The 13,549-nt window shown below is 38.9% G+C and overlaps 1 protein-coding gene across 1 annotated transcript in view; it reads left to right on the forward strand.

The window, feature by feature from the left end:
* LOC149305536 (N-terminal EF-hand calcium-binding protein 1-like) overlaps positions 1–13,549 on the forward strand; it is a 74,396-nt gene that overhangs the window by 12,137 nt on the left and 48,710 nt on the right. Inside the window, exon 3 of the mRNA XM_089477424.1 lies at positions 269–377. Within this exon, the coding sequence (XP_089333550.1) occupies positions 269–377 (109 nt within the window). The remainder of the gene's footprint in view (positions 1–268; positions 378–13,549) is intronic.

Raw genomic sequence — 13,549 nt, forward strand, 5'->3', positions numbered from 1 at the left:
GCAAATATGAAAACTTGATTAGCAATAAATAGAAGAAAAATACAACAGGCAGGAGTGCAAGACAATAGAAAAACCAACATTGATTAACTACAGAGACAGAAACTGTGCAATCTAGGTCTTTGGTAAACCTTCAGATCATAAATATAATGATTTTTTCTTTCCTCAGACTGTAATAGCAGAAGTGGTTAACTTTCGCTTTGTAGAAAAGAATAGAATGGGTGTTTCACATGCATCTACTAATTACCTGGCTTTTTTGTTCTGATTGCAGATGATGGGAAGTTATCCTTTGAAGAATTCAAGGCTTACTTCGCTGATGGAATTCTAAGTGCCGACGAACTCGGCGAACTTTTCCGCAAGATCGATACTCACAAAACTGAGTAAGAGACAATTTTATTTTTGATATCTTTTGTCACTCTGGTAAATACTGTAAAATACTGTAGCAAAAAGGAGATATTAATGTCTGCTGCTCTTTGCAGTCATACTTTGTGGAGGATGATCCCCTGGAGTGATTTGAAATAAGTGAGAATATTGCTGTGTATTTTCCAAACATTATCAAGACATATTCCTTTTTAGCGCAAAAACAGGAGACATTACATGCGCTCTAATATTTCCCTTATCTCTTAACACATACTGCAAATCAATGCATTTCTCATAGACATGCATCCAGTAATGATCTGCCTTCTGGATTTAGCCTTATCTTTTTACGCAGGTTTAAAGTGAGTTTAGTAAGAATAAATATTTAGGCATCCAGTATGTAGATTGTAAGGTTATTTGAGCAGAGCCTTCTTTACCGCTTGTTTCTGTAAGTCAAATTGTTATGTTATATACTACTTGTTATGTCCTGTTTACCCATTGTACAGCACTGCGGAATATGATGGCGCTTTATAGAACAATAAATAATAATGATAATAAATATATGTTATCTTTTGGAAAGCCAGTTTTATTATATTATATTTTATTATATTATATATATGACTGTTCAAGCATCTTACCAATTCCCAAATGTGGTTTGAAAAAAGGGAGATTGGGTGACTGTCTCCGCCGTCTTTTTCTTCTTTGTATTTTTTGCCGTTCCAACTATAGCTGCCAGACATAAAGAACTTTAGGCAGCCTTTGCGTCCTGACTGGGTCAAGTCTTGCATGTTTTTTTGGTTTTCTATGCAATGTTTTTCAGTTTATGTATAGAAGGCTAGAGAGGACTGAGTTGTTTTAGGTCACCATATTAATAGGCTAATTGTGCCAGTCGCCTCCAGCCCTTGTGCTGAACGCTGCCAGCTGCCCCTTGTTTTTTAACCCGTACGTCTAAACATTATAAATGGCCAAATAGGGGCACTTTTGTATTTGGGAGTGTAAATACCTGATCAGGGGGCAGAGTGGACCCTTGAGTGAACATGTATTATGCTGTTTATATAGTCTTGTATTACATGTTCGCTCAGGCTCATCCTCTTTTAGTGACATTATGGCTGGAGAAATATGCGATATACTCTTGCCCAACTAATTATTTTGTTTTTACTTGAATGGTGCCATCTCATTCCATAGCACAGTACAGTGTGCAAACAGAACCTAATAAGTAAGTACACGACACAACAATTTGGACTTACACGACTGTGCATAGAGTGCGGAATGCCTGATAATCAGAGGTTTATCGGAGGTTTGCTATAAATATATCAGGGTAGATTTTTAATGTATGCCGATCCCTACTAAAATGTTGCTGCTGAATGGATGTTTTTCCCCAGATTATTTGATTTTCTAGGAGGTAAACAAGTAATTCGAGCTGCAAGGGGTACCCGTGTATATATTATACACCCAGGATATTTTTGCTAATGTGGTCTTTACATCTGTATATGATTCATGTCTTATATTTCCTCCTTTTCTTGTCATACCAACATATCCTTATGTGTTACATAGGATTTAGTGATGTCAATCATTGGCAATTTAAATAATAATAATAACAACCAAAAAAATGAAGCCGCTACAATGTATAGATAAATCTAATTATAATTAAGAGCTGTTTAACAATTATTTAAAATAAACTACTCATTATTTGCTTTGACCGGAACAGTGATCTGTAATGTTTCTATTATAATTCATGGCTTGGTTCTACGCTCGCAGAGTTTCTGATTCCCTCCAGCAGGTTGATACTTTAAGCATCTGGTTTCACGGATCTGACTGCCTGCATTTCTCAGGTTTATGGGTCACCAGTCATGTATAATTCATTACATGGTGCATCTCAATACCTGTTTTAACACGAAATGAAGCAGGGAATAATCAATTACATTTTGTGTAACCATGAGCTGAAGCAAACACTAAAATATTTTTTCCACACGGCACAATAGTATTTTTGCTTCAATTCAAAATGCAATATCTTGCGTGCAGCTATTAAAATATATTGCAAACATGTGAATGAGTTAGTTGTTAAAGCAAAGCCTATATGTACTTTCATGCCTTCTGGCTAGAGATTGCTTTTTACGACCCATTTTATGTTTTGAAAATGCATCAAAGCAATTTAACACATTTTACTGTAGCCATCATAATATTTGATATGTGATATATCTTACAAGGTTTAGAACATCCCACAGATTTTGTGCCCTCTATGATTAACCGTCGTAGACGTAATATTGTGTCTAGGGGGATATAACATATATAAGAATGATCTTGTTGCTAGACATTCATTTAAGCCTTAAGAGGGGAGAACACTGTATTCTGGCATAGCCCAAATAGGTGGGGAGCTAGCGCCTATACCTAAAAACCAGAGGCAAATCACCTACTTGCACCATGTCAGACTAGGTTAGAATTGGACACCGGGTGAGCTACCTGTGTGGGCTGCTGTGTGGTGCCCCCTGAGATATTGGCCCACGGCAGTGCAAGCAGTGCATCGCAAGCAGCTGTGTTTACTTGTCTGATGGCAGCCTGGACACTCATATGTCGGCAGGAGCCAGCATCGCTAGCCAGTGCTGTACAGATGCTGCCTAACAGCGCTTACACTAAATGCTGTCAAATTGAAAGCGATTAAAATGCCTAAATGGCACGAAGTATCCTTCAATGTCTGAGGCTCTGTAAGGTCTCTGCGCATGCCCTACTTCTTGCTGATCACACAGTTACTGTCCCCAGTTATTAATTATCCCCAAACGTTGAACTTCTTGAGGTTAAAGGTATGGTTTAAATATGTTTTTCTTTAAATACCACATTAACACTGCAAAAGCCTAGTCATTCTGTTCAATAATACTCTTGAAGAATATATTATTAAATATATGAAAACAAATCATACTTGCTGGTTAATCAGAAAAGTGGGATTAATTCAATGCAGCATTCGTTTTTCAGTGAATCTGCAAGAGTTGTGCTTTCACCTAAGTGACTTCCCTATATATTTTGAAAAATAAATCTGACCTTCTCCAGTATAACATAAAGCTCAATCAGTTAGATTTCTTAAAATAGTCACCTTATGAATTCAAGGTTAAAGTAAAAGCCCCATGGAGGGGCTGAACTAAGAAATATAGACTGGCTGCCATTATTTATCTAAATATATTTCTTTAGAATGTCCTGCTTACTGTATAAGCAAGAACAGACTGGGGTAAAAAGCAGCTCTTGTGCTTTAAGGCCAGTGGCCCATAAATGACACACATGGAGCGACTGATGGATACTCCCAGCCACCACGTTTGCAGTTTATCCTGCAGATGGTTGCACAGTAAAGCATTGGCTCAGTCAGATGGATGGTAAGAAAGGTACATGGAAGACCATCGGGATCCACCGGCACCACTGCTTAGTGGGCCAGTAAAAAAGGGTGTTCACTGATCTTCTCACTTGGCCCATTAGCGCTATAGAGGACTGTGCTGAGCCGGTGGCATGTGTCCTTCAAAAGGAAATGACATCATATCCCAACACCGAACAGTAAGGTCTGTAGAGTAGAAGGGAGGCTGGTGGCTCTTCTCTGGCTTAGGCCTTGGACAGCTCTGAAGATTAATTCTAAATTAAAAGATTAAATTTAATTAAAGTTACACCTTTTGTATATCATTTTCAGCATTGCCTCTGCTGCATTTCTTTTTCTCTCCATACATTTATAATACAAATTAATTAATTTGCTCCTAGGTTTTATACATCATCATTAAAATAATAATTTACTTATGGAACACCATTATATCAGCCCGAACATTGTTACCTGAGCAAGAAAAGCATCTGTTAGGTTTAGTGTAACCTCATACTCATACATACTCAGTCTCTACAAAGTCTGCTTATATCCATAATTCCAAGTAGAGTGTTTTATTGTCTCACTTCTAATAATAATCCCAAACGGCTGTGTGTTCTACGATGCATGTTAGGAGCATATGTTCACCCTTGTGATATCGGGAATTCCAGCATTAGCCCTGAATGGTTACTTCTGTTTTCCTCCCACTTAAAATTATTCATATGATTACTGAACCAACTATTCCAAACAAAGTATTTACACAGTATGCATAATGTCAGCAGATTATCAAAGCTTGTAATGGCAATAGTTTGGTTTAAACAAGATACATTACCATCACAATCATTCATAGAACAAAAGTGATTGTGTTTTCTTTGCTAAGCAAAAAATGCCATACCACTGAATCCCGTGTGTAACAATTAAATTAATGAATGCAATTATTTTTGATAGATCTGTCATTATAAATCCCAGTGTTCAATCAGGACGCTTTACAAAAGCCTGTTGTTCAAGATCAATGTGTGTTGAAATTTGAATTTTGATTACATCCAAATAAGTAATGGTGGGCTGGATTGTTATGTTGAAATATGAAAACGAATCCTTCTTTAAGTTCAGAAAGGTTGAAAAGTTGAAATACTCATGCTACGCAGTTCAGACTACACCATTCCCTGATCTTTTGTTAGAGCTGTTGTAAAGATTCCGTCATCCCGTAGGGGAAAAAAACAAGAACAGACCTTAGGTTCCCATTAAGACTGAGAATCTAAAATCAGACTGTGTAACCAAAGTACGATATGACATCATATCCTGACTCTCCACACCAGCAGGTGATGCGCAGATCATGAGGGAGGAAGCGCTGGTGGGAAGGCTTGTGCCGGGGACTGCACAAACCTTCTCCTCCAGGCTGAGATGGCAGTTTACAAGGGACAGCTAACATGGGCCCCTAACATAAGGCTAAGCTCAGAACAGCTGCCCCATTTTCCTTGCTTTTAAGATGAACCTGGAATCAACTATTTTAACCCCTTGATGACAATTGCCGGTCCGGGCACGTCACGGAAAATCATGTCATTAACGACAAATGACGTGCCAGGACCGTCATTTGTTAAAACGGGTAAAAAAAATAGATCCGTGATCGATTTTTTTTTTACCCAAACGGCGTTGCTGTAATGCCTCGACCTCGAGGCATTCAGCAACGCCATGATTGGAATCAGGGGCCATGTCTGGCCCCTCCCCGGGGCGTCAACATCCGCCATACAATGTATGGCGGCAGACGCCCGTTTTAAAAGCGTTTAGGAGGCGATCAACGATCACCTCCTAAACTTAAATGGTGTCGCTGGAATGCCTCGATCAGGAGGCATCCAGCGACACCAAACACTTACCTCTTGATGGACTGTGACCGCTCCGGAGAGCGGTCACAGCCGCAGCTGCCGGTGATCTTCGCCATCAGCAAGATAAAAAAATAATAAAGACGAAAAAGTTCGCTAGACGGTCTTCTGACCCTCTAGAGAACTCTGGCTCCACTTGCAGGTTGAATACAGGTACTGCATTCAACCATGCAAGTCAATGGAGCTCAGCTTTCTAATCACAGTGTGATTAGAAAAAAATAAATTAAAAATAAAATAAAATTAATAATCATTAGAAAAAAAATAGTAAAAAACCAGTAAAATGTAAAAATAATTTCCCTCTGATGTCACTATCAGGGGAACCTTCAAGTTGGAAAAAAATCTTAAAAATGTTTTAAAAAAGGCAAAAAAAAATTAATATATATATAAAAAATATATTTTTGTGAGCAAGTCCTAAAATTAGCACATTAGCTTAAAACAATTCTCGCATGGAAAGAGTTAAAATACTGGCATATTAAATGCCCATGGGATGTCTACTTTTAAAAAATGTATGATTTGATGGGGTAAATTGAATTGGCCGGATTCAACAATGTCCCAAATAACACGGGGGGAAGGATGGCCACACATCTAATTTCCAATTAGAAAAATGCACACGTACCAAATGTGGCCTTTTAGTTCCCCCCAAAAATGACAAACCCATGCATGTGGGGTATCACTGTACTCAGGAGATGTTGCTGAACACATATTGGGGTGTCGTGTGACAGCGGCATATACCAGGAGCTGTAAATTCATACATAAAGTAGGTGTGTAAGGGAAAAATACACACACAAAAATACTACTGCAAACTTTGAAAAAATGCTGGTGGTAAAATGTGTGCATGCAAAGAGTTAAAATACCAGCATTTAAAATACCCTGGGGTGTCTAGTATTCAAAAATATATGGCTTTATTGGGCACACTGAAATGGCCCGGCTCAAAGATGTACCAAATAGGGCATGGGCAGTGGATCCCCAAATGCCAAAGTTCCACATTGAAAAATGTGCACGCTCCAAATGTGGCCCTTTTGCCCCCAAACAGCCAGGCAAAATCATTCATGTGGGGTATCGCTGCGCTCAGGAGATGTTGCTGAACACATATTGGGGTGTTTTGTGATAGTGACATATACGAGAACTTTTTAATTCATACCTGAAGTAAAATGTGTGTGACAAAACAAATGCAAAAAAATGACTACCACAAAGTTTGACAAAGACTGGTGGTAGATATGGTGCATGGAAAGAGTTAAAATACTAGCATTTGAAATACCCTGGGGTGTCTAGTTTTCAAAAATATATGGCTTTATTGGGCACACTGAAATGGCCCGGCTCAAAGATGTGCCAAATAGGGCATGGGCAGTGGATCCCCAAATGCCAAAGTTCAACATTGAAAATGCGCATGCCCCAAATGTGGCCCTTTTGCCCCCAAACACCCAGGCAAAATCATTCATGTGAGGTATCGCTGTACTCAGGAGATGTTGCTAAACACATATTGGGGTGTTTTATGATAGTGACATATACCAGAACCTGTTTATTCATACCTAAAGTAAAGTGTGTGAAAAAACAAATGCAAAAAAAAATGACTACCATAAAGTTTGACAAAGGCTGATGGTAGAATTAGTGCTTGGAAAGGGTTAAAATACTAGCACTTGGAATACCCTGGGCTGTCCAGTTTTCAAAAATATATGACTTGATGGGGTAAATTGCATTGGCCGGCTTCAAAGATACCTGAAATGGCACATGGGGGGAAGAATTACCAGATTTGGAAAAAAAGGCTTTGAAATAGCAAAACGCTACCTGTACTTTTTGCCCCATAATGTGTAGAAAAAAGCAAAAAAACATAAAAACATTGGGTATTTCTAAACTCAGGACAAATAGTAGAATCTATTTAGCAGGTTTTTTCATTACCTTTTATAGATGAGTAAAAGATTTTTCAACTAAAAGTTAGAAACAGTCATTTTTTTCTAAATTTGTCACCATATTTTATACTTTTTTTAATAGTAAATAATATGATACAATCAAAACAATGTCATCTAAAGAAAGCCCTTCTTGTCCTGAAAAAAACAATATCTAATGTGTGTGGGTTCAGTAAACGGGAAAGAAGAAAATTACAGCTAAACACGAGCAGCGCAGAAATGTTAAAACGGCCATTGTCACGAAGGGTACAAAAAGTAAAATCAGCCTTTGTCACGAAGGGGTTAAAGCAGAAGCTCTACCTATTCTGTTATTTGGTCTTAATTTTACACAACATTTTTTTTCTAGAATCATCAGTTATCTTATATTGTAATGTCCATGACCTGTTTTATATATTTAGTACCAATTTTTTAGCACCATGTAGAGGAAAATCTTACTGTGGTGTTAGTTGTTGGTTGTTATTAGGTCCTGAAAAATAAATGGCAATCTTTACTGAGTGCAAACAAAAATGCCTTATATATGTATGTAGCAAGTACTGTGACATAGTGCCTGTCTGATGTCTGTGTTTACAATACTGTGCGTTGCATTTATGAATCCTCAGAAGGATTTAATATTTGTACTTTGCAATGTGGTAGAGACCCTTTTGCCTTTGATCTTAGTGGTTTGTGTATCTTTGTAATCTATTATATATAATAGCTACTTAAGATTGACTTGTGCCTATTAGTCTTAACTAGGTCCCTTGGCGCCTGGGGCCCCGGACTGATGTCACGGCTGTTTCTGGAAGTGGAAGGGGCCACAATTGTTTTGCCGCAAGGCAGCTCAATCACACAACTCATCTTGTAGCACCTGGACAGCTGCCCATCTTGCTCCGTGAGGGCTAGGACCCTGCCACTGCCTACTTTCTATACCTCTACTATATTGATTGTTCTATTAACCAGATGATATTCTTTGGAACATACAGAACCAAAAATTGGCTAGAGGTATTGCGTACTCTTGTGTTTTAGGTGACTGGGTAGATCCCTTACAATAACAAATTGTTTAATTTATTTAAACTGATTTCTATACAACATTTGTAACAGTTTCAGCAGAGTGACTGCCCTCCATGCAAAGATACTTGGAAGAGATATCCGTTTAATGCCAGAGGGACTGCAAATTTTACTTTAAAAAGTCAATGTCATTTGTTGCCAGATTCTGAGAAACACACAAATATGACGCCTACCGCGATTTGACTTTTTTTTGAGAGATCAAAACAGCATTAAATTTTTATTCATTGTTGACAGAGAAAACCATTTTTCTGAATTCCTGCTGTTTCCAGTAAAAGGCCTATTTTCTTTTTCTCTTTTCTTTCCCATTATATTTATTTTAAGATTCTAGCTGCACAAACTCCTCTCGTGGATCCTCTTGTGTGCGAACTAAACAATTGTAGGCTCCTTCTGGTTTTATTTTTAACCTAGTTTAAATGCATGACATTTGATGCAGGCTGGGGATCTGAACGTTTCTTTTTGTAACAGTAATGTTTGCAGAAGATTGATTAATGAGGTTAAAAAAATGTTTTGCATCAACAACTTTACATATTGTTGAAAGTAATGTGGGAAACATACCTTGAAATATCACGTATACGGTTATACATTTCCTCATAGACACCTTTTGAACCAAATATGCCATTAACAAATAATTTATATTTTAAAAAAGCCAGGATTTAAATGGGCAATTTGACTTAAGAGGGTTCGATTACAGGCATGAGTGAGGCTTGAACAAAACTTTTTACGTAAATTTTGTTGCCTCTTTATAGCTCTGTGTAATTGAATAAGGCATGTAGAACACTGGCAATGCACTAAATTCTGGGGCTTCTATGATGTAGATTCCATCACATATTATGGCCATAACACGCTGAGCCCACCACTACGCCAAAGTACTCCAATTTATCGGTGGGTCCTAACACTAAACACTGCCTACCGAATTACTAATAAAAAACTAAACATTGAATCTGAACACATATCAGAGTGACATACCTATAGACTGCAGACTGAGACAAACATAATGGGTGGGGCACAACTTATAAAAGGAAACGGAAGCTGAAGCTAAGAACAGGACAGGAATCAAAGAATCAGAAGTTCTGGACAGAGCATAAGGAAATCCAGGAATGGATTGTAGCGAAACAGGGGAAACCAGAGATATGCAGCTCCGCAGCCTGGATGGGGCGTGACACTGGGAGACTGTACCAGTTGTCTAGCACTCTCTCTATGACCTCTTGTTCTAATATTTCTTCTTCTTTCGAATTAGCATGCCTCCTATACTTTGTTTAATCCCTTTAATTATCTGAATGTTTCAATTACACCTCTCTCTTTTCTTTTCCCCAAGCTCTACGTATTAAGATTCCTTAGTCTTTGTTGATACTGTTTATCCTGCAAACCATTTACCATTTTGTAGCTCTCCTCTGAACTCTCTCCAAAATGTCCACACATGTACACAATATTCTAGATCTGACCAGAGATATTTAAAATGATATATAACCACCTCCCTCTTCCTGCTACTAGTGGCTCTTGGTATAAAACCCAGCAGACTGCATTCTTTTTTTCTGGCACTTTATTGTCTGCTTACCTTTAAGTCATCAGAAATAGTTTCCCCAATGCTATATTCTACCTTGGAATTTTTACAAACCAAGTGCATTATTTTACATTTATCAACATTAAACTGCAGCTGCCACACTCCTGACCCTTCTTCTAATTTACTTAAATAATTTGCCATTTAACTTGTTCTGCCCAGATGGTCTAGACTGTAGAACAACACACTATACCATTAGGACCCTCTGTAATATTACTAATAAAAATACAAAAAAGTACAGGTCACTGATGTACTACAACCATCTTCCTCCGGTAACTCACCTTTATATGAACAGCTCCTGGCGTTAAGGCTTACCGGTCTGTAGTTGGCTGAATCATCCCTACTACCTATTTTGTGCAGTGGTAATATGGTTGCCAACTTCCACTCCCCTGGAACTACTCTTGCCAATAGTGACTGGTTAAAAAAGTCTGCCAACGGTTTTGTCAGGATACGTTGATGCTCTTTCAATAATGGAGTCTTTGGTCTGCAGAACTCATTTTTATAATTATATAACTAAATATTCTTGTGACATATGGGATGAAGATCCCCTTGTGTTCATAGTCAGAGGCATCAAGGGAATACCTTTCTTTACTTTTTCCTCTGGAATTAGAGCATGGGTGGACACTGATAGTATGTTTGTTTTTTTTATTATGTGCCGTGGTGCATAACTGGACTTATGTGACCAGAGCTGCTAAGTTGAAGACTTGATTATCTAGAAGACAATCATCACATTCTTGCTTTGAGGGTTCATCACAGCTTTTAATATGAATATTTTGTTTAGCAATCTGTGTAAATAGATATGCTGTACTAATACAATATTTGTTCGACACAGTGACAGATAATAAAAAAAATGTTTAAACAATTGTGACAATCAGTTACTGATCTGTTCACAAAGCCTCAAGTCTCTTGTGCCCCTACATCTGAATGTATTAAAAGGGGTTTGATCAGTAAGTCTATTTATCACCTAATAAACCACTGCCGTTCTGTGTACTGTCATACTATTATCTCCGAGGTATGTATCTTTTACTAGATGTATTTCCATGATTATTAATTTAATTACCTCCCTCCTCCAGCTGTGAATTCATTTTTCTCCTTCTCTTTCATGACCCACTGAACAACAAGAATATTTTAAAAGGGGCTCTCCGTGTGCTTGATTTCAACAAATAATATAAATTATTATATACAGATATACTGTAGCTTCATGCTCCTGTGAACATGCCATGACTTACTCTTGTAGTCCCTGTTCTGTCTTAAATAATACACTGGGGCCAACATATTCCCTGTTTGGCATTGAGGCAAAGCCACATCATTACATTACAGACTAACCCTTTATGTCAGAATCCCAAAATACTTTAGCAAAAAGGTAACCATGGTTCCTAGCCCACCTGATCACAACCACCCATAGCTTCCGTTAGAATCTCATGATGTTACGATTTCAGAAAAAAAGATCTTAAGAACATAGAGGACTGAAATTATTAAATGTGAACTTGGGAAATGTAGTAAAACTAGAATCTCTACCTTTTAATGGATCAAATAGACATATCAGTGTTGTACAGCCAGCCAGGAAGACAGGACTGCATTTACATTATTGTCAGTTAACTTACTTATTACATCAATCATTATAAGAAATACAGCATGGCAACGTGATTTGTAAAGAGCCTTCGCATTCATAAATCAGTTCTACATAGAAATATAATGACAGTTTTTACACAAGAGTGCTATAATGAATTACTGTGGATCTAACAATATAATGTTACATAATAGCTACATGGCCTTAGCTAGCTACATTTTAAATGACCTAAGTTACATGGCTTTTTGTCAGACCATGCATTAAGCATGTAACCCAAAGACATATTGTTGAATAGAACCAATAATTAAGTCACTAAATGGAAGAAGTGATCTTGAACAGAGCTTTATTGTAAGGCAAGCTCTGTCTGATTACTAGTTTAACCCTATCCTCTGCCTCAGATCAGTTTTCCAAAAAGCAAACTATCCATACACCTCTCATACAATTTACATTGGGCTCCCAAAAATGTCATTATTTTTATTATTGATTTACTTATTCTGATCACACTATTATCAGCAACCAGGGCTCCATAGCCTTGCATTGCTGATCACAATATATGTGAAAAGCCAGCAGGGAGAGCAATGAGATCACGTGACGAGTACCACTACAAGTGATCCATCGGCAAGATCTTCTGATAGGGGAAAGGCTGTCAATAGATAACAAAGTCACTATGTATTGGTACAATGGGCTTCTTGCCTCAGGTTTTAAGGACATACCGATATTTCCTAAGGGGGCTGAATGGGTTAAAGTGATTGTATTGCATGATGAAGTGTGTAGACCACTTTTGAGTTTGCAGGAGAGTTATGGTTTCAACTCTTCATTATGAAGGGCCAACACTGGCAGGCTCTTCCAGCTAGAAAGGCTGATATGGCCCTGTATAATGCATACTTTATAAAACGAGGATAATTTGAGGAGGAGGCCACGTTTCCCCAATTACCAGAGACTTTAAAAACTGTGGAGCTCACAACTGTTGATGGCAGACGAGCCCCCTGCTGGCGACCAATAGGGTCGCTCGTACAGACTGTTAAACTCCTGGTGCCGTAACTTAGAACAGGGAGGCCAGTGGGATCTGCAGGGTAAGTTACGGCACCAGGAGTTTAACAGTCTGTACGAGCGACCCATTGGCAGATGGGCCCCCTGCTGACGACCAATAGAGTTGCTCATACGGACATTTAACTAATTGAACAGGGAGGGAGACCAGTGGCATCTGCAGGGTAAGTTGCAGCATTGGGGTTTTAAAAGTCTGTACGAGTGACTGTTGGTCGCTCGTACAGACTTTTAAAACCCCAATGCTGCAACTTACCCTGCAGATCCCACTGGCCTCCCTGTTCTATCAGTTAAATGTCCGTACGAGCGACCAATAAAGTCGCTTGTACGGACATTTACCTGATAGAACAGGGAGACCAGTGGCATCTGCAGGGTAAGTTGCAGCATTGGGTTAACTTTTTATCTTTCATTAGGGGTTAACTTTTTTTTTAAAACGGTTAAGGGGCCGTGCGATTGGTCGCTTGCACGGCCCTTTAACCTACGGATTTCCGCTCCCGTTATCTAACGCAGCATCGAAGGGGTTAACGGGAGCGGAAATCCATAGGTTCGCTGTCAGGGGTTACAAAGGCCGTGCGAGTGAGCCTATTGGTCACCTGCAGGGTCTTCCTCTGGCATCAACCAATTGGTTGATGCCAGAGGAGGTCCCTGTAGGCGACCAATAGGCTCATTCGCACTGCCCTGTAACCCGTGACGGCGAACCTGCGGATTTCCACTTCCGTGAACTGCCGCGATGCCGCGAAGACAAGGTAAGTTAGAAGGGGAAGGGACCGGGGAGAGTGGTACACGAAGACGCTCACGAAGATCTTCGTGGTGTGTGTCTTCATCTTCGCCTACGTTTTACCGCCGCTGTCTTCTCTCCGGCGTGTCTTC

Source organism: Sceloporus occidentalis, unplaced genomic scaffold (assembly GCF_023333645.1).
Source record: "Sceloporus occidentalis isolate IW3139 unplaced genomic scaffold, rSceOcc1.0.p SCAF_11, whole genome shotgun sequence".
NCBI classification, from domain to species: Eukaryota; Metazoa; Chordata; class Lepidosauria; order Squamata; family Phrynosomatidae; genus Sceloporus; species Sceloporus occidentalis.